The sequence below is a fragment of the Ascaphus truei genome, chromosome 2 (genome assembly GCF_040206685.1).
Source record: "Ascaphus truei isolate aAscTru1 chromosome 2, aAscTru1.hap1, whole genome shotgun sequence".
NCBI lineage: Eukaryota > Metazoa > Chordata > Amphibia > Anura > Ascaphidae > Ascaphus > Ascaphus truei.
In genome coordinates this window covers 377,053,282-377,079,560 of record NC_134484.1, presented here as the reverse complement: position 1 = coordinate 377,079,560, position 26,279 = coordinate 377,053,282, and the positions used below count along the sequence as shown (strand labels likewise).

At 42.5% G+C, this 26,279-nt stretch overlaps 1 protein-coding gene and 1 long non-coding RNA gene across 3 annotated transcripts in view; one reads left to right on the top strand and one right to left on the bottom strand.

Annotated features, from left to right (window-relative positions):
- The first annotated feature begins 1,993 nt into the window (after positions 1-1,993).
- On the top strand, positions 1,994-3,176 carry LOC142488739 (uncharacterized). The gene is made up of 2 exons (XR_012799631.1): positions 1,994-2,127; positions 2,918-3,176. It is a non-coding gene; the product is annotated as an uncharacterized LOC142488739 (long non-coding RNA).
- A 17,082-nt stretch (positions 3,177-20,258) lies between these two features.
- Positions 20,259-26,279, bottom strand: part of ACP3 (acid phosphatase 3) — a 40,519-nt gene continuing 34,498 nt past the window's right edge. The window contains exons 10-11 of one of the 2 annotated variants that reach the window (XM_075587103.1): positions 25,981-26,141; positions 20,259-20,535 (exon numbers count right to left, since the gene is read on the bottom strand). In XM_075587103.1, coding sequence (XP_075443218.1) covers positions 20,531-20,535; positions 25,981-26,141 — 166 coding nt within the window. In that variant the 3' untranslated portion in view covers positions 20,259-20,530. Of the gene's footprint in view, positions 20,536-20,589; positions 21,287-25,980; positions 26,142-26,279 lie in introns of those variants that run through there. The other variant, XM_075587102.1, reaches the window with a different exon arrangement.

The following is a 26,279-nucleotide window of genomic DNA, read 5'->3' as shown; positions in this document are numbered from 1 at the left end:
TTCTTATCAAATGCCACTTACACAAATTAAGTAACACTTGCCTTTTGGGGAGCATTCTAGGTAAATACAGATCACACTGCAGCCACAGATACTGGAGATCTTATTCTTTAGAGTCGACTAGAGAATCATTACAACACTCTTTTTATTTATATTCCTTTGTTGCACCAGTTTTGTCTGCCTCTGCATGTACATAAATAAAAGAATATTTAAGACCAGAGATGAAATCTTATATTCTGTCACGATTTGAGGCTATGAATAAAGCCAACTGTATAAACACCATATCACTAATTCATTACTTTGGAATGAAAACATTAAGATTTTTTTTTCCATGTATGATAGATTCTCAAAACTAGGTTAAGACCAGTTCAGACCTGATGCATATAAACAGCAGATACATTATGACAGCACATTTAAACGTTTATTTTAAAATCACTGTTTTTGCTCCAAGACAAGAATGTCTGCTACAATGTAATTTTGCAAGAATTCCTCAATGTTTTTTCCACTGGTTTTGCACCAATGTTTTAATATGTGATTGAGGATTATGATTTGCATTTTCACCCGAGTGATTAACAGACTACAGCTGGGTCACCTGCTACAAAGCCTGTAAGAAGGTAAAAACGCTGGCATTGCCACAAGAGCAAAATAACAGCCGTATTATTTGCCTCTGTAGAAACTATGAGCAAATGAAATTGTATTTGTAACGGGTATTCCCCCACCCAATCGCATATATGGCATATGTAAGGGGAACCTATATGTTACCAGGTGTGGTGCAGCATACCTGTCAGGCTCACAGGAGGTCTGAGCCTCCGCTAGTGAGAGCCTGGGGTGAATCCTCTGGAACGATCTTCTAATTACAGCGCCTCCACCTGTGCAGGATTCTAGGCGTGTAGAATGTTCTATACACAGGACCCACATATATAAACCACATACACCAAGGTATATATAACACAGGTTTACTATATAGGCAGATAAAACACAATACACATGCATCAACCATGACATCAACAGCACATAACTTCAGTGTCACTCTTTAACACTACTAAGCACAACTATCCACACACCTCGCAGGGCCTTAACCCCACACAGTATTCCCAAAGTCCTTGTACCCAAAGTCCCAAGAGTCCCAAAACCCCACCCACGTGTGGGACAGCACTGCCCACTAAGATGAAGTGTATAGGTGGTGCACTTGGTGACTTGGATAGTACCTGCCCGGTGCTCCTGCTACCGGGTGCGCAGATGACCTTTACTTGGAATCCCTTGCTCCAGGAGATGATCCAAGATGCCTCCGCCTCAACAGTGGGTGGCTCCCGCATGGAGTTATCCACCTTTATAATGTCTCTTATCCTTGCTAACGCAGAGGATGTTATACCTTCACAGCAATTGCCAGGATAGTTACGTTTCCTGGCTGGACCCTCACTTGTCTAGGTTCTACAGGACTGTGTCCCTAATCTAAGGGGAGTCCCTGTAGTAACCACAAGCTGAGGTGAGAAGGGCATAGCTGGGGCCTAAGGGGAGACTTCTGGCCTAGTGCATGAGGCTACTTTCCTCCCTGCACAAACACACCCTCCCCTCTCTGTGTCCCAGCTCCTAACTGACAATCCCTGTTTTCACACAACATTGTTGCAACTTTGCAGCATGAGAATCTGTCAGCCTTATTGGTTGTCTGGCTGCCTGTGACCAGAGTGAAAGTGCAGTCCCCAGAGGCTGCTGGGAATTGTAGTCCTTGGTGGCTCTCTTTAACATTGGGGCCTTGTGCGCGCTGTGTAATGGCCGCTGCCGCTGCTAATTGCGCATGTGCGAACAGAGGGATGTCCCTGACTATGGAGCGCCTCTTCTCATTCCCTGGAAATAGCTGCCGTATCGCATCTGGGGCTATACTGCGCTTGCGCGAGCTTCCGCGCATGTGCGAATGCACACAAGATGGCGGCGCCCTGTAGCTGATGTCGTCAGGAGCCCCAGGTGACGCAAAGAGATGGCTAGTAAATCTTTCCAGCGGGTAACTCATCTGTGGTTATTTTATGTTCCATGCAGTGTGGTGGAGAAAGGGGAAGAGAAGTGCCAGGAACTAACTCAAGCCTACAAAGAATGTATGAAATCCCTTGGAATCCAAATCTAATGTATATCCAGGTAAATCTGCACTTATGGCTTTTGTATACATACACACAATTTGCAGTGAATAAAATACAATAATACACAACTTTACATAATGTTGTGGTTGTTTCCTCAACTTGAACTATAGATCTTGCAGCGCTATACTACTATTTTTTAAATAATGATTCACTTTGTAGGGAGAACTTGGAGAAAGGAGAAAGGGCATTGTACTCCATGAACTACCTTGAATTAGATGTAGCCATGTTAGTCCAGTTGCAATCGTGCAAAGTAAATGAGTACTTCGGTATTCGGTGATACTTTTTTTATTTGGACTACCACTTCATATTATAAGACAAGCTTCGAGAGCATTGCCTGAACTGAGGAAGAGAACTCTCGAAAGCTTGTCTTATAATATCAATTGTTGGTCCAAATAAAGAAGGTAACACTGCATACTAAAATACTCATGAACCACCTTCAATGCGCAGAATGAAGAGTCGCTGCATGTGTGTTTTATGGTCAGATGTAGAGATGTTCCAGTTTGGTTTAGGAAAGTGTTTGCAAAAGTATCAAGAAACTCTTAGTTGTGAAAGAGTACTGTACTTTATTTTCTAAAACGGACACATTTTTACTCAAATGTACAGTACCAACTGTGACATATTTCTACCGAACTCAACCCACTAGTGACTGAATAATACGCGTGGCACTTGGCGCTTTTTCTTCTTAATGTTGCCAGATTATTTCAATCGTGCAATATTTGACAAATTTTGTAATGTTTTACAAGTCGCTGCTCAGAACTGTACTGATGGCCTTTTCATTTGTTCCTTAGGTGAACCAATTGCTGAGGGGGTATTTGTGTTAAGTCCTTTACTTCCCCATCATTCTCTCCTCTCCAAATCCGACCATTCCACTGGGATGAACAGATGGGGGAGTCCTATTGTATGTGATAATACGCTGTTGAACTTTTTCAGCTGCAGATCACCCGCTAGTATATACCTTGTTCCAGCTCTATGTCCCCCTGTGAAAGGGGTATATGCAAACTCTTCTGAGGATGCCAAACATATTGGAATAAAACGTTCTATATTTTATCATTTGTCCTCTTTGATTTATATAAGAGTAATGTCATTTTCTCCAGGCACATGTCTTCTCTAGCCAAAGGCAAATGTTTCTAGACATAAGATGGATTTAGAATAACTTCAATGTAAAAACTATTATACATAATTTACAAAACTCTTGCACTTTGACTATAAATATCTATAAACCAAAATATGTAAAAACTTGCTACTATAAGGCCTCGTTCAGGGTGGCAGAGACAAGAGGTGGAGGGCGCATGTCTGCGTGTCAGTCTGCTGGGCGATGTGTGCTCATCATCCCCAGCAGACCTTTTCAAGCGTTCAGGAGGCGGGGCTACAGACCTGAGTTAGGGATGGGTGTTGCTCTTCTCACTACACTTTCCCGAATGATTTGATTGGCTGCCAAAGTACCAGTGACGCTGCAGCAGCTTGAAAAAACAACTTGAGTTGTTTATGCAAACGATAGCAAGTGTCAACTCCGTACTTCAGCGACAGGGTAGCTTCTACCCTGTCAACTGATATTTACTTTAAACACTTTGTTTCAAACGTAAGCGCGCGCACGTCGCGAAGCAGGCACCCTGAACGAGGCCTAAGGCACACAGTTATTCAAATTAGTCAATGGCATGTACTAGGTGTTATAAATTAACAATGCTAATCAAAATATGAGGCACCCCTTGTTCGTACAGAAGTATTTCCTTGTGATAAACTATAAAAATAAGAGGGCTCTAAAAGCCACAATAGCCAAATATTGAGGTTATAATTTTATGTTTTCAGAACAGTGTATCCATTTTACCAACGAATTAAACATTTATTTTGCCTGTCTGATTGAAAAAACAAGTGTTAGATGTTCAGTAAAATACAATATTGATTAATAATGTGTTATGACCTGTGTCTCGTGTACAGGGGCGAGATGATTTGGTAACGATGTATTAATTGAGAAACGTTGTTTTCTCCTACTTATTGTAGACTGTGTAGGTAGGGCAAAGCATGGGGCTTATACTACGAAGAGAAGATTATAGGAGGAAGAGGAGTGAATGGTGGATTCTGATTTTCCAGCTAGCGAAAGAGGCTGGGAAATGTTTGATATTTAAAAGGCAGAGATTGTCTGTGATTGATTAATCAGCCTGCTGCAGCTAGGGACACAGAAATTGCTAAACCCCCACACTACACATTCATACTGCCTGCCAATTACATTTCACCCCAAGAAACATGCAGTACTATAACAAACATCACTTGCAAATAAGACGCACAGCAACACGAGCAGAATACTTAGGACACCTCAAAATTCCCACAAAGTTAGGGTGACCAGATTTTGAAAATGAAAAACCGGGACATTTTTTTTTTACATAACAGTTTATTTATTGTAGTACACTTATACTTTACTACCATTAGTCCTTGTTACATAGTTACGTGTGTGTGCGTGTGTGTGTGTGTGTGTGTGTGTTGACCTCACTAATCAAACAAAGAAAAAACCCAGATGTGAAAGATTCTGAACCCATTAACCAGTGTCAGGATGCCCCCTTTTCACAATTTCTAAAGCTGCAATCCCGCCTGGGATCTTACCTGATCCGCAGTCCCTCAAGGTACTATACTGGAGGGGAGGTGTTCCCTACCTGTCTTCTGATGTCTCCCGTGTGAAGCTTGAGTCAGATCTGGAAGAAAGCAGGGTAGGTTACTTCGGTGTAGGTATATGGCAGTTAAGATGAGACAGGGAGGGTGAGAGAGACAGGGAGGGTGAGAGAGACAGGGAGGATGAGAGAGACAGGGAGGTGAGAGAGACAGGGAGGGGGAGAGGGAGGAGGAGGAGAGGGGGAGTAAGAGGGGGAGGGAGCGGGAGAGGGGGAGGGAGATGGAGAGGGGGGGGGAGATGGAGAGGGGGGGAAAGAGAGGGTGAGACGGGGAGGGAGAGAGGGGGGAGACGGGGAGGGGAGACGGGGAGAGAGAGAGGGGGGAGAAGGGGAGGGAGAGGGGGGGGAGACGGAGGGGCGGAGACGGGGAGGGAGAGGGGGGAGACGAGGGGGGAGACGGGGAGGGAGGGGGTGAGGGATACACACACAGATATACACACACACACACACACAGGTGTACACACACACACACACACACACACACACACACTGGTGTACACACACACGCACACACACACTGGTGTACACACACACACACACTGGTGTACACACACTGGTGTACACACACTGGTGTACACACACACACACACACACACACAGTGGTGTACACACACACACTGGTGTACACACACACACACACACTGGTGTACACACACACACACACACACACACACACACACACACACACACACACTGGTGTACACACACACACACACTGGTGGACACACACACACACACACTGGTACACATACACAGTGGAGTACAGACAGAGGCAGTCACGAGCAGGTGGCTCCCCGCCTCCCCCTGCACCACCCTGCGCCCATCTCCCACACCAAGGGGAGGAAGGGAGATGGGAGCGCCGGGACGCAAAGGTACAAAATGCTGCCCACCCTCCCCCGGCGGCCAGCCTATCACCCCAGGTGGGCAGCCATGGGTTCCCGGGGCAGAATGGGGGGACACCGCGCAGCCACCAATGCCCACCACCGCGCCCATCTCACGCACCAATGGAACTGGGGGGGGAGGGAGCGCCAGGACAGGAGGCAAAGGAAGAAAAACCCACATCCTATCACCCCGGGTGGGCAGAGGGGGGGAGACACCGCGCAGAGGAGCCAGGAGCGGGCAGAGACACACACACCACGTGTTAGATCTCTACAGATCAGGTCATCTTCTAGGGCAAACAAAACACAACTTCTCTCGGGAGCATCGTACGCAACGGATATGGAATTGTCTCAAATAGTATGGCAGACGGGCCCGGAGCTGTAAGAATTCAAAGGTGACTTATGGTTGAATTCTCACAACTGGATTTAATGGTTCACCAAGCAGTGTTTTATACATAAGGCAGGGACAAAAATACCGTTGTCATCTGTTACAAATATGGATACACATCTAAATTTACATGTAACCTTTACATAATGCCTTTTCTGTAAATCTTAAAACATTTAACTGCTGAGCAAGAGATATACAATGGTGTCTTTATAAGGCAGGCCTGTCCTCTGTAGTCTTGCTTTAAAAGCATATGACAGGCACGAAACAGCTGGTCTCAAAGCTATTTCCAATGGTCTCTGAGAAATAGCAAGGCTAGCGTATACTGTTTTTAACCTTATCAATCCCTGAGGGGAACAGGAGAGAATTTTTAACCTTACATACCCTCCTTTTGTTCTGAAAGAACAAACCAATTGACCAATCTCATTTATTCTTCTGCACACCACTCAGGAGAGGAAAAACTCAAAGGGAGAAACCTCCAAGAGACCATAGGAATGCAGAAACCTATCTCTTTTAGGTATCTCGTTTGATAATCAGAGATGAACATATGGGTGGTTGACGAGTACCAAGACTATTGGTATTTCTAGCTCTCATTGTGGGAGACATATACATAATGGTCGAGCTAGAAGCAGAAACAGCTTTCTTTGGCAAAAATAGAGCTGATTACACTTTTAGCCATCTAGATTAATTCATACACACAGAGTAATAAACCTGCGATTATCCTAATTCCGTAAAGAAAGGTAAAATCAAACTCTTTTGGTTCCTCTTGCATTCTAGATTTAATCTCTGCTAGGGTATCTATATCATGGTATATGCTTTTTGATTCATTGGGTGTCAATATAAGCACAGCATTCTTTACCCACTAATTTACAAACCCCTCCTTTTGCTGCCATCAGATAACCCAATGCCATACAATTTTGCAAAACTACTGTTCTTATCTATTGCTGAGCCTTAAAAATAGCGTCTTTTAGTATCGTGAAAAACGGCATCTATATTGACTACTAAAAAATCTCATTTTGCATATAAATCATACATTCCTAAAAGGGTATTAGACCTCCCGCTACTCTCTTAACTGAGCTATTTTTAATAATTAATGCCTTTCAATTTCGTATTCTTTGCTTAGGTAGGATGAACATTATTTAAATTCTATTTCTGAGCATAAGGGGGGGTTGGTGTGGGTTAATATTTCCTAGGAGCGACTGCCCAACACATACATCTTACATACTACATTTACTCAGAATATCGGAACAGACAAAATGGTTGACTTGTGATCCTTTCCTTGTGGTTGACACATGCCCTTGGGTGACCTCCCCACCTTCCTCATATCCAATCTTCTCAGTCCCCTCTTATGCTTTTGAGACAGTCTTTTTAAAGAACAGTTAACCATATCATAGTCCTGCCGGACCAAAAAAATAGTCCCATAGTGCATAACTTGATTCCTTTCTGGCCATTGTATTGGCCCAGTTGATTTCTTTTTTCGGTCTCTTCTTCTGGGGGACTGCTGACATCTTCATCACCAAAAAGAGACATAGCATCGGTGGGTGGGGGGGGTTGCAACGCACTTCTGGACCAAAGTTTTGCTGTTCATAACACAGAGAGTAATGAGTAGGACAGACACACATACAAAAACATCCACTAGCTTCGCTCCCAGCGAAATAATCTAACCACCAAATCCTAACAAATCCCAACCCTCATCTCTACCTTCAAACACTGGAACCACTTTCCCAAATAACACACCTGGTCTAGTTGCAGGATAATACTTTATCTATCCTTCTATCACAGAGTCAATAATTTCCATGGGTAAACTTGTATTTCTACTCCCTTCATAACCAATTTCTTATATATATAGTTCTACAAATATCTTATAGCATCTTGTCTTTTTCCAAGGGGTTAAATATTACTCTCGTGTTCCTGGGGTGCAACTTATTGGGTATGGATAGTACATTGGGATATATTGCACCTAAGATGTGTGCTTTGTTTACCAGGATTCCATTATATAACAAAATATTCTTGTTACTACCCTATCGTCTTCATTTGGACACCACTTATATAAACCTAATAGAATATACATTGTAATTAAAATAATAAAACCTGTAAAAAGAAAGGTTATTAAAAAGTTAAAAGTTCATACTGCACCGACACAGTTTATTCTAACATTTGCCCGTTATGAACGGGGCTTTTTTCAGCTGGAGCCCGGCTGGCGCCAAAACGGAGCCCCGAGCGAGCCGCATCTTCCCCTTCCCGCGTGTTTAATTAAAATGCTTCCCCTCCCCTTCCCCGAACCCCTGGCTGCTCCCCCTGGCTGCTCCAGCTTCGCGCAGCTTCCCCCTTACCCCTGCTGCCTCTGCAGCCTTCGGGGATGCCGGGGAACCCTGAGACGTGTGACCGGCGCCAGAGTGATGCGCCGCACACGCCGGGGAAAACCCCAAACGAGCCGCCGGCTTCCCGAAAATTTCCCCACACCGCGGTTACAGCCGTATTAGAAAAAACAGTGTCGCCACTGTATGTTGAGTTCCGAATTTTCTTCCTATGAACTTTTCTCCTTTTTTTTTGGTTAGTGCCGGGTTTTCTTATGAACCAAAACACCAACTGAGAACGGCTGTGTCTTTAGGCCTTCCCTCCTGTGTTGAGGTTTAATTTGAAGTGGCTGTGGGTGCACTTGTGTAACATGGATCCAGGAAAAATACTCTGACGGGGTAGAATCTGGAATAGGGCTCTCCACTTTAGATGAAAAGCGCTTTTGCGTCACCTTTATCTTCATCTTATTGGAAGGACTGCACCTGGACATGAGACACTCAGACAATTGCATTAGTTTCACACAATAGATGCTGATTAAAATCGTCTGTTTAGAGCATAATCATACCACATTAAATCTTCAAGGTACCTAGAGTGACCATTGGTCTTCCCATGAGAGAAAATGATATCTGATTGTCACATTAGGCCAGGCCAAATACACCTTTATATTTAAGGGATCAGTCACAAGGCAAAACAGGCAGAAAAACAATTGGTGGTTTATTCGGATAAGACCTTGAAAACACACAAACACAAGAAACAGAGAATATACTTTGTGGGACCTTATACTTATTAGGAAAATAACTTGGGGAGATTTGGGCTCGAAATCCAGGAGTCAGGAGGGACACAGGGAAGCCCTGGTGTAATTCACCCTGCGTACCGTCAAATCATGCCTGCTTGCTGGGGAAAATTAAGTGACTACCAGCACTTTGGCCCCCCAACTCCTGCAACCAAAATAATTATATTTCCACCCAAATATCCCCCTAAAACTGACACATAAGCAATTTCACAGTTCTGCTTAAGGGAATATGACATAGGAAATAACAGGGTCAGTTCACTTTCAGGCACTCCCTATCTGAGCTGGGGCATTGGAATGCTTATTCACATGTAATTCACCAACCTGGGTTTAAATCACAGGACAAACACAATGCATTGCAGGTTTAGAACACATAAAACCAACATGTAGACACAAGAGCTTGCACTCTATCATTTGCACCTATCATGTGGAGTTCTAAAACCTTCTCTTCTCTAAGACACCAGCTAAGAATACCTTGCTGGCAGACAAGACAGGTCAAAATATCCCCCCTTCCCTTTTTCCCTCGTGTGCCAGGAGACTCTGCTCTGCAGCTATTTCTCATAAGGGGCCACCCATACAAGGCAATCCACTTATAAGCTCGCACACGCAGCTGCAGGCCCATGAGGCAAAGGGAATACACAGAGAATGCGTTAACTAGCCCACTGGGCTTACATAGTTAACCCTACATACACAATTCCTAGCTTATACCCATATGGGGATATAAAAGGGAAAAATTACAGGCAACATAGTAAGGTACAATATTATACCCAAGAGCTGACACTCTCAGCCCTTGCCATACGGTTTCAGGGGCAGCCAGCAATAATAACAGCAATAACACCCTCCTTTTGTTCACTTCTATTACATGTGAACAATATCACATAAACGATAACAGCATTTAAAGCATAACCTTAATGGAATTGCTTGATGTATAGCAAAACTAACCTGAAACCTTTGGGTATAAAATTTTCATAAAAAAATCTCAAAAGAGTCTACTGAATATATATATACTCTGCTATAGTCTTCTGACAGAAACTTTTAGAACACAAAATAGCATCTGATTTGCTGAAAGAACAACCTGTAGCATAAAAACTTATAGACACAGATTTATAGGTGGGACACATTTGAGAGAAAAAGATGGTTAAAAATGATAAAATATTTGATCAACTTTGCAGAAAAATAATTCCATATAGAACCCTCTAGTATACTGGCAGACCTTGCTAGGGTCCGTTTTCCTTGTCTGTTGCTTTATTGCTATTTGAGGGTCTGCACACTTATACATGGCTCAGCACTAGAGTTTTTGTGCTGATTACATTGGACTACTGGTTACTTTATCCACTTGTTCCCACTGCAAGACACTAGTTTAGTGATTCTATGCAGTTCATCAGGGATCCAGAACATTACATTGTGTTCATACTCTAGGATCTGAGCGTTTAATATTTGTTTTAATCCCCATTATTTTACACGGATATTAAAGATTTAAGTTTTAACCACTTCGTTACCCACCCACCAGGTATATAGAGTGCTCATTCTGGGTTACTGTCCTCTGTTCATTTGAACTCTATATTAATCAATTTACAACTGTTTCCATTTCAAGCCATATAACAAGCTCAAATAACTCTCTGGGCTTCCTGCCAAAACCTTGTAACAGAAAAAATGGTTAATTACTGGTTACTGCAATACAATTTGGGACAGCTTGAAATATGCAGCTCTTCACACAGCCCGACAATTTTACTGGTATTCAAAAATTAAAACTGGATCTTTGTTAAACAGAAAATTGTAGGCTTTAACATATACTTTTAGATAGTTTAGTTAGTGGTTATATACAAAAAGAGCACAGAGCGCAGACACAAAACAAACAGAATTTTAGGCTTCTCTCACACATTCAACCAGTTTTTACAAAAATAACAGACACATATTTTCTCACCTATTCTAATAAATAGGAAAACAAAACAGTTTGATCCTGCAGACTAAATTAATAAAGATATCCTTTTTTTTCTTCATATCATAATTAACTTTTTTAAACTAATTTTAAAATGCTGAGCTTCTAGTTAGCTTTGTGTCTAGAATATATTTCGCCTGTTATTTTATATAACATATTCACCTGATTTTATCTGTGGAGATTTAGAGGAAAAAAATTATAATTCTGATTAAGGAAATAAATCGCCTGGCCAGTACGATAAACATCCTTATTATTCCAGTGACTGGACTGTTTAAAAAAATAATTTATCCTTTCTTTATTCTTTTTCTCCACAGATACCCAAAACTTCCCCCTGCCCAGTGTAAATTAGTCATCAAAAGAGCCATCCCGGGGAAATGGGTTACTAGATTCCATGTTTTTCTGACCAGCCGGCCAAATTATCCACAAACGGATCATAATAATAATCCCCAATTAATTCTATTGCAAATTCTTTAGGGCTTTGGTCTGGCTTCCGTTTACAGGGAATAACTTGCTGTGTATTTTTCTTAGCATTTTTCTTTTTATTAGTCTTATACTTTATAACATCTGGTTTATTAGATGACGAAATGTTAGTTCCCATAATGAGTTTATACAGGAAAGAAATCTTAACACATTATGCGCACGTATTAATAAACAATTATTAACTTAACTTTAAACAATACTTACCTTCACTTAACTTTAAACAATTCTTTAACTTAACTTAACTTAAATTGCCATCCTATTTGAAACCATATATCGTCCGTTTTACTTATCAGGGTTTACCCTTGATTAAACAATAGGGACTCTCACCCTTTGTTACCTAAATCAGGGACTTACCCTCGATAAAACAATAGGGACTCTCACCCTTTGTTACTTAAATCAGAGACTTACCCTCAATTACAGGGACTTACCCTCGATTAAACAATAGGGACTCTCACACTTTGTTCTTTTGCCCTTATAAATTTAGGTTACTTATTTTCGCAGAGGAAAAGGTGAGAAACAAAAAAAAAAGAAAATTTTACTCACCCCTTTTCCTGTGTGAAATCCCACTTCTGACACCAAAACTGTTAGATCTCTACAGATCAGGTCATCTTCTAGGGCAATCAAAACACAACTTCTCCCGGGAGCATCGTATGCAACGGATATGGAATTGTCTCAAATAGTATGGCAGACGGGCCCGGAGCTGTAAGAATTCAAAGGTGACGTATGGTTGAATTCTCACAACTGGATTTAATGGTTCACCAAGCAGTGTTTTATACATAAGGCAGGGACAAAAATACCGTTGTCATCTGTTACAAATATGGATACACATCTAAATTTACATGTAACCTTTACATAATGCCTTTTCTGTAAATCTTAAAACATTTAACTGCTGAGCAAGAGATATACAATGGTGTCTTTATAAGGCAGGCCTGTCCTCTGTAGTCTTGCTTTAAAAGCATATGACAGGCACGAAACAGCTGGTCTCAAAGCTATTTCCAATGGTCTCTGAGAAATAGCAAGGCTAGCTTATACGGTTTTTAACCTTATCAATCCCTGAGGGGAACAGGAGACAATTTTTAACCTTACATTACGTGTGCTCTGCAGCAGGAAGCAGAAGCCCCGCCCCCAGGCACCCTGGCCCTGCCCACCCCCAGGCACACAGGCACTCCCCCCCACACAGGCCCTGCGTCCCCCAGGCACACAGGCACTGCCCCCCCCACCCAGGCACCCTTCCTATCCATTCCCACATGCCGGGCCTTGGTGAACGATGATGCCGTGGGCGGGGCTTAATGCCGGGACGCAGGGGATTGGCCAAGGTAGCAAATGCCGGGGGGGGCGGGACTTTGTACAATGCCGGGCTTCATCCTCCAATCAGCAAGACCCAGCATGTTTGTACAGAAGCCCAACCCCTGGCATTAAAAAAATTACTCACCACCGGGCTGCTGCAGTCTCCTCCTCTGCCGCCGCCGCAGCGGACATTAAAAAAACCCGGGAACACACACGGGGAAAAACTGGGACATTTCCGGGACACACAGGAAACCGGGACAGCAACTGAAAAACCGGGACTGTCCCGGCAAAAAGGGGACGTCTGGTCACCCTAACTATAGTGTCTAAATCAGGGGTAGAGAACGTCCGGCCCGCGGGCCGTGTAAGGCCCGCGAAATCATTTGGTCCGGCCCCCGGGAAGCAAGCCTGCAAGAATGGTTTTAAAAAAATTAATACATTTTTAAAACTCCCCCTTTCCTGTTTGGCTGCCCGTGCTGTCACTCTGCCAAGATTTTTTTTTTTGGCCCGCCTCTTCCCTCAGCACTGCCCCCCTCCCTTCTCTCCTCCAGTAATGCCTGGCTCCTTAGGCTCCGCCCCTCTGTCCCTCCCTTTAGGCTCCGCGGGCCTGCCTGTCTCTCAGCTGCACTGGCTACCTATGCTGCTCCAGCAGCCCATCCACGGGACACAGGTAACCCACATGCCCCCTTATACTCCCTCCCAGACACCTTACCCACCCCAAGGGGGAGAGGCCTTATTTGTGTGTGTGTTTGCAGAGGTGGGCTTATTGTGTGTGTTTGTGTGTGTCTGTCTGTCTCTGTCACTGTGTGTGTGTGTCAATGTCACTGTGTGTGTGTGTGTGTCTGGCACTGTCACTGTGTGTGTCTGGCACTGTCACTGTGTGTGTCTGGCACTGTGTCTCACTGTCACTGTGTGTGTGTATGTGTCACTGTCTCTGTGTGTGTGTCACTGTCTCTGTGTGTGTGTCACTGTCTCTGTGTGTGTCTCACTGTCTCTGTGTGTCTCACTGTCTGTGTGTGTGTGTCTCACTGTCACTGTGTGTGTGTGTCTCACTGTCACTGTCTGCGTGTGTGTGTGTCACTGTCTGTGTCACGGTCACTGTGTTTGTGTGGCAGCAGCCGCCTGAGGTGATTAAGGACCTGAGTATCACCAGGGCGGTGCGGGTAAGCAGCGCTCCAGGGGGGAGTGGGTATAAGAGGAGTGGGGAACGGGGGGGGAGGGGGTATAAGAGGCTTGGGGGATTGAAGAACGAGTCTGCGGTGGGAGAGACACCTCACTACCGCCTCTCCTCCTGCTCCCCACACCGGGCAGCAGTTGTGGAGGGTACCTGCTCCGATCCCCCTCCTTGTGCACTTACACGGCCCTCCTCCCCCACACTGGGTAGCAGTTGTGGAGGGTACCTGCTCCGATCCTCCCCCTCGTGCACTTACACGGCCCTCCTCCCCACACCGGGTAGCAGTTGCGGAGGAGGGCACCTGTTCCGATCCTCCCTGCTCAGATTCCCCCCCCCTTGCGCACTTACACGGTCCTCCTTCTCCCCACACCGAGCAGCAGTTGCGGAGGGCACCTGCTCCGATCCCCCCCCGATCAGATTTCCCTCCCCCTGTGTGGGTCTGAGAGAGAGAGAGTGAGTGTGTGTGTGTGTGTGTCTGGGAGTGGGTCTGAGAGTCTGAGAATGGGTCTGAAAGTCTTGAGAGTCTGAGAGTGGGTCTGACAGTCTTGAAAGTGGGTATGACAGTCTTGAGAGTGGGTCTGAGAGTCTGAGAGTGGGTCTGAGAGTGGGTCTGACAGTCTGAGTGAGAGTGGGTCTGACAGTCTGAGTGACAGTGGGTCTGAGAGTCTGAGTGAGAGTGGGTCTGAGTCTGTGAGTGGGTCTGAGTCTGTGAGTGGGTCTGAGAGAGAGTGGGTCTGAGAGAGAGTGGGTCCGAGAGCGTGAGAGAGAGTGGGTCCTCGAGCCTGAGAGAGAGAGTGGGTCTGAGAGTCTGATTTCCCTACCCCCTGCCCGATTTGTGTGTGTGCGTGTGTGCATTTGCGTGTGCACAGACACCAACCCACAGTCAGTCATAGTCACTCACCACCCAAGAGTCAGTCAGTAACCCAAAGAGAAGCAGTTCTAGCCATCACATTAGTGGTGAGTTCATTAAATGTTTGACCAAATATAGCAGGCTAATTTTTAAGTTGATAATTTTGGATGGCCCTCGAATGATTTTATAAATATCAAAATGGCCCTTGGCAGAAAAAAGGTTCCCCACCCCTGGTCTAAATACACAAAGGCAAGCACATTTCTTAAACAAAGCATTATCAAACACTGGAAGGTTTTGGAAAGTGATGAAACTTTAAAAAATGTATGTAAATTGCCACCCAGATTTGCATATCAGAGAGGGCAAAATCTAAAAGATTTGCTCATACAGGCAGAAAGAAAAGACCACACAACGACTAATTTCCTGAGTTTCCAAAAATCAAGGGTGTTTCAAATGCCATAATTGTTCTATATGTAACAGTCTTAATACTGGCACAGAATTTTCTCACCCAAGAAACAGGAAAAGGTATACATTAAAGACAGAGTCACATGTGTTACGACTTTTGTAGTCTATATGAATACTTGCACCTGTGGCCTATGTTATACTGCATAGGGAAAACTACATGGATGCCCAAAATCCGCTATATAGAACACAAGAGTAAGATTAATCACTCTACAGAAGAGACTGCATTAGGCCGAGTCCATACAAGGACAGGCCGTGCTGAGGCGTGCGGACGCTCAGCGCTGAGCCCCTGCATCCTCAATGAGGATGCCTTGAGAGGGGGCTCGCGCAAGCGTCCGCAGGCGTGCGGAGGATTTGAAGTTTTCAGCCGAGCGCCAAGCTGTTTTTCAGCGCGCTGTCAGCTGAAAACCTCCAATGAGAGTGGGGCTGCGTCAACGTCACGGCGCAGTGACGTCGGCGCCGTGACGTCGACGTCAGTGCGTCGTGGGCAATTCGCCCAGCGACGTCACTGCCCCTCCTCCCTCAGTCTCCCCCCACCTCCGATCGCGGACGCTGGCTCGCCTGTATGTGCGTGGAATCGCACAGCTTCTGCAGGCGAGCCTCAGCGTCCACGCGGTTCAGCCCGGCTCCCCCCCTCTATGGCCCGGGCCTTAATCAAACACTGAAGTGCCTATTCAGATGAATGGATACAGGTTGCCCAGCTACACCATAAACAATAACATTGGTTCATGTGGACAACGCTGTGCTTTTTCAGTAGAACTGACACGGGTAGCATAGCAACACCATCATAACAACAATGGAGGATTCGGATGACGCTACGCGGCAAGCGCTGACACGCGATGACGTCACACGACGCCGGAGTCATCGTGGGAGTATGCAGAGAAGACGAGGACCAATAGGAAGGGAGGAAGAACCCCTGAGGGAACCCTGGATGATGCCGTTGCATGATCGGAAGTGGAAGGACATGGTGGTCACAGAGCAATGGACGGCGCTGGATGGTGTGGATACAACTGCTGATGAGTATCAACGAGGAACACCTGCTTTTGGGACTATTTATATGGAACATTTTTTTATTATGCCACTAGCTCTTGAGAAAGGTCGACATAGGCTGAAACGTCGATCAATTGCCAATAAATTCACTTTGTTTCAATCCGCAGTGTTCTGTTTTGCCTCTTTTCTTCCATACTGACTCGGAATATTACACAGGTTTTCTCTGGACCAGGAGTACCAGTATTTGTATCTTTTTTTGCTTGATGTGGTGTACAGCATTCCCTTATCATACCTTCACCTGTTGTACCCCATGTCCTGGCTGCTCGACCCTTATTCAGTGTAGAAATGCATAGGATTGACGCATATTCATCGATCGGCTTATTCATATTAATTTAGCTATGAGGTGTGTCTAACCATGCAAATATCCAAAGGTGACAGGTGAAGGCGCTTAAACACACATATAATAATAATAAATAGTGATTTAAGGTGAAAGTGAACCTCAAATATACAACACAAAGTGAAGTAGTGTATGTGACAAAAAGGAGTATAGCACGTGTTATAATAAACTTATTAGTGTGACTAATAGTGATGTGAAAGCAAAAGTAAAGTAATACAAATGTTTCAAGGTATTGTCTTTGTGATTGTCGAAATCTACTAACAGTGTATATGAATAAAAAATACAAATCGCCAGTGGCAAATGGAATTACAATCTTCTTTGATCAGGTAAGTGGTAGGATGCATAAATATCTTAAAATAAGGGAAAACAGAATGATGGTGCAGACCAGTATGGCTTTTTATCTTCCAAGAAATAGCAGCAGTAAACAAAGTATAAAACCCATGTATTCACATAACAAGTTTGTAGGATGCCTGCGATCACTCGCCGTGGACGAGGAGCGTTCAAGCCGTCCCCTTTCCCTCTATGGTGGTTTCGGGTATCTCTGGGAGAATTTTGGCTGTGTGCGGTCCGCGTCACTTCCGGTTGGATTGACATCACATCCGATAGGTTCAGACCAGAAACGATCGTGATGCGGACGATGAATGAGTCCTCCTGGTGTCTCAGATAGACTGGGCAGATAGACTCACCACGTTTCCCTGATTAGATCAGATTCAGCAGGAGCAGTGTCTGATCTAATCAGTGAAACGCACCATAGTAGTAGTAGCCACCCAATCCTGGGTTTTTTGGCTTATGATTGTGCCGGGACACCATGGGACCTTGTTGTGTACTAACGGGTTGCATGCCTGTTCTTTGAAAAGGGTACTTTGGTACCACTGTGCTTTTATAGTCATTGAGGATCCACTTCGACGAACATTAAGTTTGTTTGTGAGTTCCAGTATGTTTAATTGTTGTTCTAGGAAATGTAATTAAGTTATTAAGTCAAAGTCCTTTTTGAGTGCTGTCAAAAAAAAAGCTTTATTCCGTGAAAGAATATATTCATTGTAATTCTGATAACATCATTTATTTAAACAACTGCAATGCGGGACTCGATATGTAAGGCCGCACTATAAAGCATTTTAAGGACAGAATAAGAGAACACACAGGACACAGAGAATCAAGATGCACACTGTCTAAGTATTTTGCCACGATTCAGATTTTAGGCTTTTTCTTCCCAGGGTATTGAGAAAATTGTCACTAATGTATGAGGTGGTGATACCTTTAATAGACTCTGTAGGAGGTAAGTTCGGGGGATATTTGAATTAAATACAAGAAGTCGAAAAGGCTTAAATAAAGAACGGGATGCTTCACATTATTATTAGGGGTTTATTATTGCTCCCTAAATTGTCTTGTGTTTTCTCTGCCATAATCCTTCATGTAAGATGCATATATGTATATTTCTTCTGGAGTAGTTTCTTTGATGTCCTATCTTCTCTCTTGTCATATTTTTCTTGCTAAAAATATATTGTAGGACTTATCCCCCTTTGCTTATATTTAAAAGTATATGTTTTTAATGATACTGTCACTTAAAGATCAAGAGTATTTATACATCTGTTTAATACAGTACATATCTGTTTTGAGCATTGAGCATTTGGCCGCGCTTTTAGTCCAGGCGATGGAGCATCACGTCAAATCAAGTTCAGTTAATTAGTTGAGTGCCCCTATAGTGGTGCGACGGCGCAACAAAAATCGCTGAAGTCAATGGAAATTGATTTTTCCGGCAACCGCTGCATGATGTCAGAGGGCACATGAGTGGTTCAGCCAATGAGGGCGAACCGCTCACGCCCATGCCCCTGCTATGCCCCCCGGTCGCCATCTCATCTCCTACACTATAGGCAGAAATCACTATTACAATGGCGACGGATGATGTCACGGTGTCGCCGTAGCTGGGACTATAAACGCGGCCTTAGGCTGTACTTTTTCACTTTGTGGATCCATTTCTAAATGTGGTTCCATTTCTCACTTCCTCAGGGGATACCCCTGAGGAAGTGAGAAGTCTCTCAGGAAACATGTAGGACGAGGTTTGCTATCTGTTACGCATTCCTAAGTAGCCTATTTATTGATACCCATTTGCTGTGGGACTCTGTGAAACTCTATGCCAACCCTGGAACTGGTATTGGAGTCGCAGGGACTGCTGAGGATTACCAAGAAGTAATTGCAGAGGAAGCTCTACACGTGGACCCACAGAGGCAAGGATCCAAGCAGCCACAGAGGAAAGAGACATCAAAGGGCCCCCACAACCAGGCTTAAAGGGTTGAAAGGCTTACAAAGAACGAAGGAATTCATGAGTTTTATTCCAAGTGTTTGTTTTTAAATGTAGGTTCATTAAATGTTTGTATATAGCAGTTCTATGCTTTGTTTTCATTTTTATTTTCCACATATTATTGCTGAGAATTGTCCTTCCGGTAGAGGTGCAATTTTTTCATCTTCAACTCCATTGATGTGAGTGTTTTCTATTAACTATCATTCACAGTGTAATCTATGAGTACTATGCTGTAATAAGATCTTAATTGATTGGGTTACACCTAGATTACTGATCCAGGCTGTAAAGGGTTAACTGCTTGTTGATGGTGTGTATGTTTATGGTCATTTCCATCACCATTTCTGGAGTGTTTAGGGTGAAATAGCATCTAGTGTTACCGTTTTCACAGAGGTGACAGCATCTTTAATTAAGTGTGTTACTCCTCATTGTTTCTCTACATTTTTATATTTTTCATGCATTGTATTGAACACGAGTGAAAGTTCCAGCGCCAAGGAGGACTCTATTTGCAAAGATCCATTTCTATGGCTTTTTACATTTTGAAACAAAGCTAGAAGATTATTATTGAGAATTGGGTTAGGACTACCTTTGTGATGGCTGTACTTAGTATACGTAGCGCTACATACTTATGTTTCTGATCAATTTATTTCCAGCTGTTTCACAAAATATATCTAACTCCAAGACATATCTCAAGGGGTCTGAATAGGTAACACTGCTCTTATAGCCTCCTATTTGTGGAAGTATTACCGCAGAGGGATGTAGTAATTTACTCCCACTTATTGCCGAAAACAAAGTAACTACTGCTACTATTGCTATTTTTGCTGGGATTTTTATTGACACGGGGCTAGGCTCCGGTAAGATCCTAAGGGGTCTGAAGCAATGCTAGCACACTGTGTACCATGGATACAGTATATGTCCTCTAGCACTCCTTCTTCCAGTTCCAAATTGTGATAAGTAGCTATGCATGTGTAAAACCTTGGATATGATTTAGTAGCCCGTTTTCTACAAAGGGAAGGTAGGCAAAACTGCTCCAAACAGCCTCGTATGTGTTTAGGTTTCATCGCAGAGGGATGTAGCAATTTAATCTCACTAGCTACTGTAAAATCAAGTATCCTTTGATAGTGAACCGACATCAGCTTCACAGCAGCTAGATAAGCACTAAGGAGGTGCATTAAGGGCTAAATACAATTCAAATGCACTAACAAAAAGGGTTACATACACAGCAAAAATATACAGCACTGCCAAGTGGTTAAATAATGATTATTGTTTTTATTTCACTGTATTTCATACTAAACATTAAGACACTAAGAATCTATAATGCAACAGTGATTAGAAAGAATCACACAGATAAGGAGACGCATACACTGTTCTATTCTACTGGAAGTTCAGTGCAGGACATTAAATGAATGTGAATTTCACAATAGACAGCTTAATACAGCAAGTGACAGTTGTTATATTCTTCTCAGTCGTCTCCTAATATGTGGATGCAGATATGGACCACCGCAGGAAGATCAATCTATGTTAGCCTGCAAGAAAGCAATCACATGTGAAGATAATTATTTTATATGGGTAATACACCCTAGAGGGGGAATTGTGGTTCCAGCTAGTACTCTAACTAAATAGCAATTAAGAACAATATCTCCTTTAAAGATACAACTTACATTATAAAAGAGTTTTGTTTTCTGTTTATTCATGTCCCTCTGGTGTATTTAAAGGAGGGATAGCTGATGGGCAGAGAGATGTTGATGTCACCACAATGGAGTAATATCCTACTAAGTTTGTGGGTTTGTAACACATTATACAGGGGACCTCAGATTTCAGTTAGCATTCTAACACCATAGAAATGGAAAGGAGTGATCATTTCCCCCTGCTCTGAGATATCATTATCCCACTTAGTAAACCTATTTATCCCAGATCTATCTGAGAACATTATGGCTAATGTGTGAGTTTATACCTTTCATCACACCTTCATTGAGAGTTTTGATGGGTCACTAGACTTTTCAGTGCTCTATACAGTATTAGGTTTTAGTCATCCTATTTTTGTAGTTTAGTTCAATTTCATTAAAGTTTATTTATTTTGTTAAATTCGTAGAGTAGTGGGCATCGATTAGGGTTCCTTTTCTCTCGTGTCAAACATCTCCTACACTATATGCAGAAATCGCTATTACAACGGCGACGGATGACGTCACGCTGTCATGTCGCCGTAGCCGGGACTGTAAGCGCGGCCTTAGGCTGTACTTTTTCACTTTGTGGATCCATTTGTATGGCTTTTACATTCTGAAACAAAATTAGAAGATTATTATTGAGAATTGGGTTAGGACTACCTCTGTGATGGCAGAACTCAGTATACGGAGCACTACATACTTATGTCTCTGATCATTTTATTTCCAGTTGTCTCACAAAATATATCTAACTCCCTAAGACTTTGACATCAAAGCTTGAAGTCCCAAATACCTATCTATACATAATATATTACCAAATCATATGTAAGCGACCAGAGGAAGATAAGAGCGCAAACATAGGCCCCAAATAGGGTAATTAAGTTTTAATACACTCACATTAAAGAAATCTCAGTATCACAGCAATAACGGCATTAAGTGATGTTAGATCCGATGAGTGATGCTGCCTGGACTACTGCAGAACTCTGGGGGGTTTATGTATCAAGGCACAACTATAGTAAGACTTGGGCAAAAAAACTTTTTTCTTTGATATGTACAGTGCACTTAACTTGCCCCAGAATGGCTCCACTTTTGTCTATGCCACTAAGGATTTGCTTGATAACTGGACACCTCCGTGGTTAACATATATATATATATATATACCTTGGAGTGTGTGCTTCTCATTTTTCCTTTAGTTTTTCTTTTGGATGTGGTTCATTTTTGAGAGAAGCAGCCCTTGACTCCAGAACACACTTTGTTTTTTTTATTCCTACAGGCTCTTCCTAATTTTAAGGAACATTTCCTGACTTTGATACTTTTCATTCACACAATTTAATTTTTTCCTGTTTATGCATGTTTTTGTTGTTTTATATTTGTGCACCACTTGGTCAAATGATTTGTACCGTATATCTTTTATATTGATATTAGTTATTTATGATAGTTTATCACAGCTAATGTTCCCCTTTTTCTACTGGGCATACGTTTTCTATCTTAAATGCATTTGGTCTGTTATCACCTTTATTATTAGAATCATCCATTATTTATTTCCAGTATTTAAGAACCTCGGGCCGAGCACTTTTAATTTTACACATACCAATTTTTTTTTTTTTTAACACTTTCACAATATTAAGTACATTTTCTCCCCTTTTACTATCTTCACTGTTTTCACTATCCTCACTATACTGTATAGCTATATTTTGCACTTTATTTACCACTACCTTTGGAGCTCTCCTCTCTTTTGCAGGCCATATCCCTAATATCTGGAAAACTGCTACAGTTGTCCCAATCTTCAAAAGTACAGTAGGTACAAAAACCCTATCTCCAACTACAGGCCAATCTCTCTTCTCCTAATACTATTCAAAGTCATGGAAAATGTATCCACTCCCAATTAAGCGATTACTATACCAAGACAAATTTCCTTAACCAACTCCAATCTGGTTTTCACCCAAAACACTCCAAGGTAACTACCCTGCTAAAAGTTTGCAATAACATCCAGTCTGGAATGGAATTGGGACAACTCACTGGTGCAATATTCCTTGATTTTGCAAAGGCTTTTGATACTTTTGTTCATGTTATCTTGCTAAACAAGCTCCAGTGCTCTGGAACAGGGGAACATGCTTTAAAATGGTCTCACTCCTACCTATGAGGTAGATCCCAATATGTGTCTCTCTCGGGCTCTTACTCCGACCCCTTAGATATCACCCACAGTGTCCTGCAAGGCTCTGTTCTGGGGCCCCTACTTTTTTAAGTCTTCAGTCTACCTACAGCTTGCAAGGGAGCTTCAATGCACATATATGCGGATGACACAATCTTATATGCACACAGCTCTAGCCTCTCTGACCTTGGACACGTACTTCAATCTGATTTTTCGGGACTTGAAAACGGGATTTCCCAAAAAAAACTGGTTTAAAATGCAGTCAAGACTGTAACAATGGTATTCGGGAGTAAGGCTTAATTTCTAAAGCTTCCAATGATGGAGCTACAGATCAGAACTAACACTAATCTAATCCCCGTCACTAGTTTTAATATCTGGGCATATGGTTTGACTCCAATTTAACATTTGGGTTGCACATTGATACCCTGACATCCAAACTCACCTTAGCAAACGAGACACCCTCTACAACTCAATATGTCACTTTGTCCTCCAATGTAACTACAACACACATCACTGTGAAATACTCATAGAACTAGATAGGCCATAACTTGAGTCTAGGCCCAAAGTTAATTTTTCCTGTCTCGCCTTCAAATACATTCTGGGCGAGCTACCCCCTATCTCAACAAGCTCCTCTGCCGTACCACATGCTGCACTTATCACCAGAGATTTGACGCCAAAAAATTGTTCACGGTCAACAAGGGTCAACAAAGTATCCGTCCGCTCTTCCATCTCTTACTGTGCACCTCACAACTGGAACAACCTATCTGGAACTCTCAAAGCCGCCACCGGTCTAAGTTCTTTCAAAACTAAAGCTGTCTCACATTTTAATCTGGTCTGTAACTGATACATACGCTAATAACATATGATCTTTTACTATTCACACAATGTCTTTAAATATAATGTATAACCCTGTTCATTTAATGTCACCATGTATTGTCATCATACTGTAACTCTGTGCCCAGGACATACTTGAAAATGGGAGGTAACTCTCAATGTATTACTTCCTCGTAAACAAGTGAAGGTGAAAAAAAAGCGCGAACAGCAGCAAGTGATCGCTAATATTAAAGTGATTAGCCAAATATTTAACACAGAAAAAATCTAATAGTGCAAAATGTGAATAATAAAATGATACAAAATATGAAGTCTTATCTCACAGCTCAAACCCTCTGGTGGGACCTGTCTTCACTGGTTCCAACGTGTGAGAATATTTTCATGCAATCCAGGGGGAGCATATGGGGGAAAAAAGATAAACAACACAGACAATTTAAGTGCAGATGTTTGAAAGTGTGGAGTGACAATGATAGTAACTTGGTTCTATACTCGGCCTACTCTCTAGATACTGGTAGTTTAAAGGCACTTTCAAATAAAGCTGTGACTGGCAGTTCTTTGAGGGTATATAATGTTCAGGAATCCAATCCAGTGACTCAAGGGAGGTAGTACCGATAGTGAGAAATAGAGAGAGACTACATAGCGCAGATCAGTCTTATAAAAAAGATTTTTACGTATAAAGTGAAAAATACGCACTTACAATCATGCACTTAAAATAGGGCAAATATCTTCATTTATAAAGAACACCATCTCCACTATGTCCTCCTCAGCACTATTTATGGTTTGATTTAGAATTCCTAACTATCTCTTGATGGTCACCATCACCATACCAAGTTAGGAACTATCTTTCTCCCTTTCAATCACTTAAGACACTAATAAGATTGCATACATATATTTATAATGCAATTAAAAATATACATCTAAAATGTGGATGACGTCTCATATGTACGGTTCCCCATTAGATCTTCTGTGTTTATTGCAACTATATATAAATAATGAAGAGTTATAGCTATATTTCTTCAGATACTCTGTATAATTGTTTATACACCAATATGTTTATTCCGTCATCCACCAATTAGCGCAGATAAGGTTGTGTTTATTAAATGCTGATTATGGGGGCTATATATATCTGGCGTGGAAACAGCAGTGCCACACTCGTGACGAAGCCGCGACAATCTACTAGGCGACACGCGTAGAGAGGGAGGATTTTTCGCCATGGAAGACTGCACAGGAGACCCGTACCAAGCTGATCTCACACCGCGGGAGCCAGAGCAGGGGTGACGTCATAGCCGCGACGGAGCAAAGACACAGTCCCGACGAGTATCCACCAACAGCTGGAGGCATTCGACTGAGAGCAGGCAGTGAGAGACACTGCGGTGCAGTGATCCTGTATTACACTAATAAGTGGTACATGCCCTGTTTTAAGTGCGCGATTGTCAGTGCGTATTTGATACTTTATACATAAAAACCTTTTTTATAAGACTGATCTGCGCTATGTAGTCTCTCTCTCTATCTCTCCCTATCGGTACCACCTCCCCTGAGTCACTGGACAGGATTCCTGAACAACATATACCCTCAAAGAACTGCCAGTCACAGCTTTATTTGAAAATGCCTTTAAACTACCAGTATCTTGTGAGTAGGCTGAGTGTAGAGCCAAATTACCATCATTGTCACTCCACACTTTCAAACATCTGCACTTAAATTGTCTGTGTTGTTTGTCTTTTTTCCCCATATGCTGCCCCTGGATTGTATGAAAATATTACTTTCTGGTAAAACATTTTATACATAAATAACCGTTTTGTTTTGCTAAGTTGTCCAACAAACACTCATAATCCTCTACAAATAGGGGCTGTGATATTTTTCTATATTTTTAATTGATTATTGTTGGTGGCAGAAACTAGTAAACTTATTAAAAATGTGTTTGCCAATCTCAGGGATACAATACAAGAGGTTATAGCATTATACTCAAAATCTTGGCTACTGACAAAAACATGCTCATTGTTTCACACTCTAAAAAATGTAGCAGTATTTTTCAACAGGGGTTCTTAGGAACCGTTGGGTTCCCCGGGTATCCCTAAAGGTTTCCCTGCAGTTTTCTGGTCATTTGAAAATTGGATCAAATACAGAAGAATTTACAATGCATCTGATCTCAGAGTTGCTATTAGAGATGGTTGGGGGTTCCTCAGAATTTCACTTAGGGTTCCTTAACCCAAAAAATGTAAGAAACCACTGGCCTACAGTATCAGTGCCAGAGTAGCCTGTAAATGAACTGCGTTCCAGATAAATGCGACCCTGAATGGATTAATATTTTTGGAAATTTATCCTCATACCTGAAGATTTCGCACATGCTTTTTCCCAGTCTTTCACAATGATTGGTGAAGTCAGCTCAATAAACTTTTGGTAAGGACAGGATGAGGTACATCCTGGCAAAGTGAGTGGGTAGGGATCCACAGATGAGTCATTTCGATAGTACATTTCAATGCTGTATTTTCTGATTATAGCAAATAATAATGATGAAAAAAAAAGACATGTTAAAACTCTTAAACGGGAAAAATCCTTGTTAATGTTTGCCAATTTATTTTCACATGTGTTATATAAATTTACGACTTCATCCACTCCAATCTGTGTC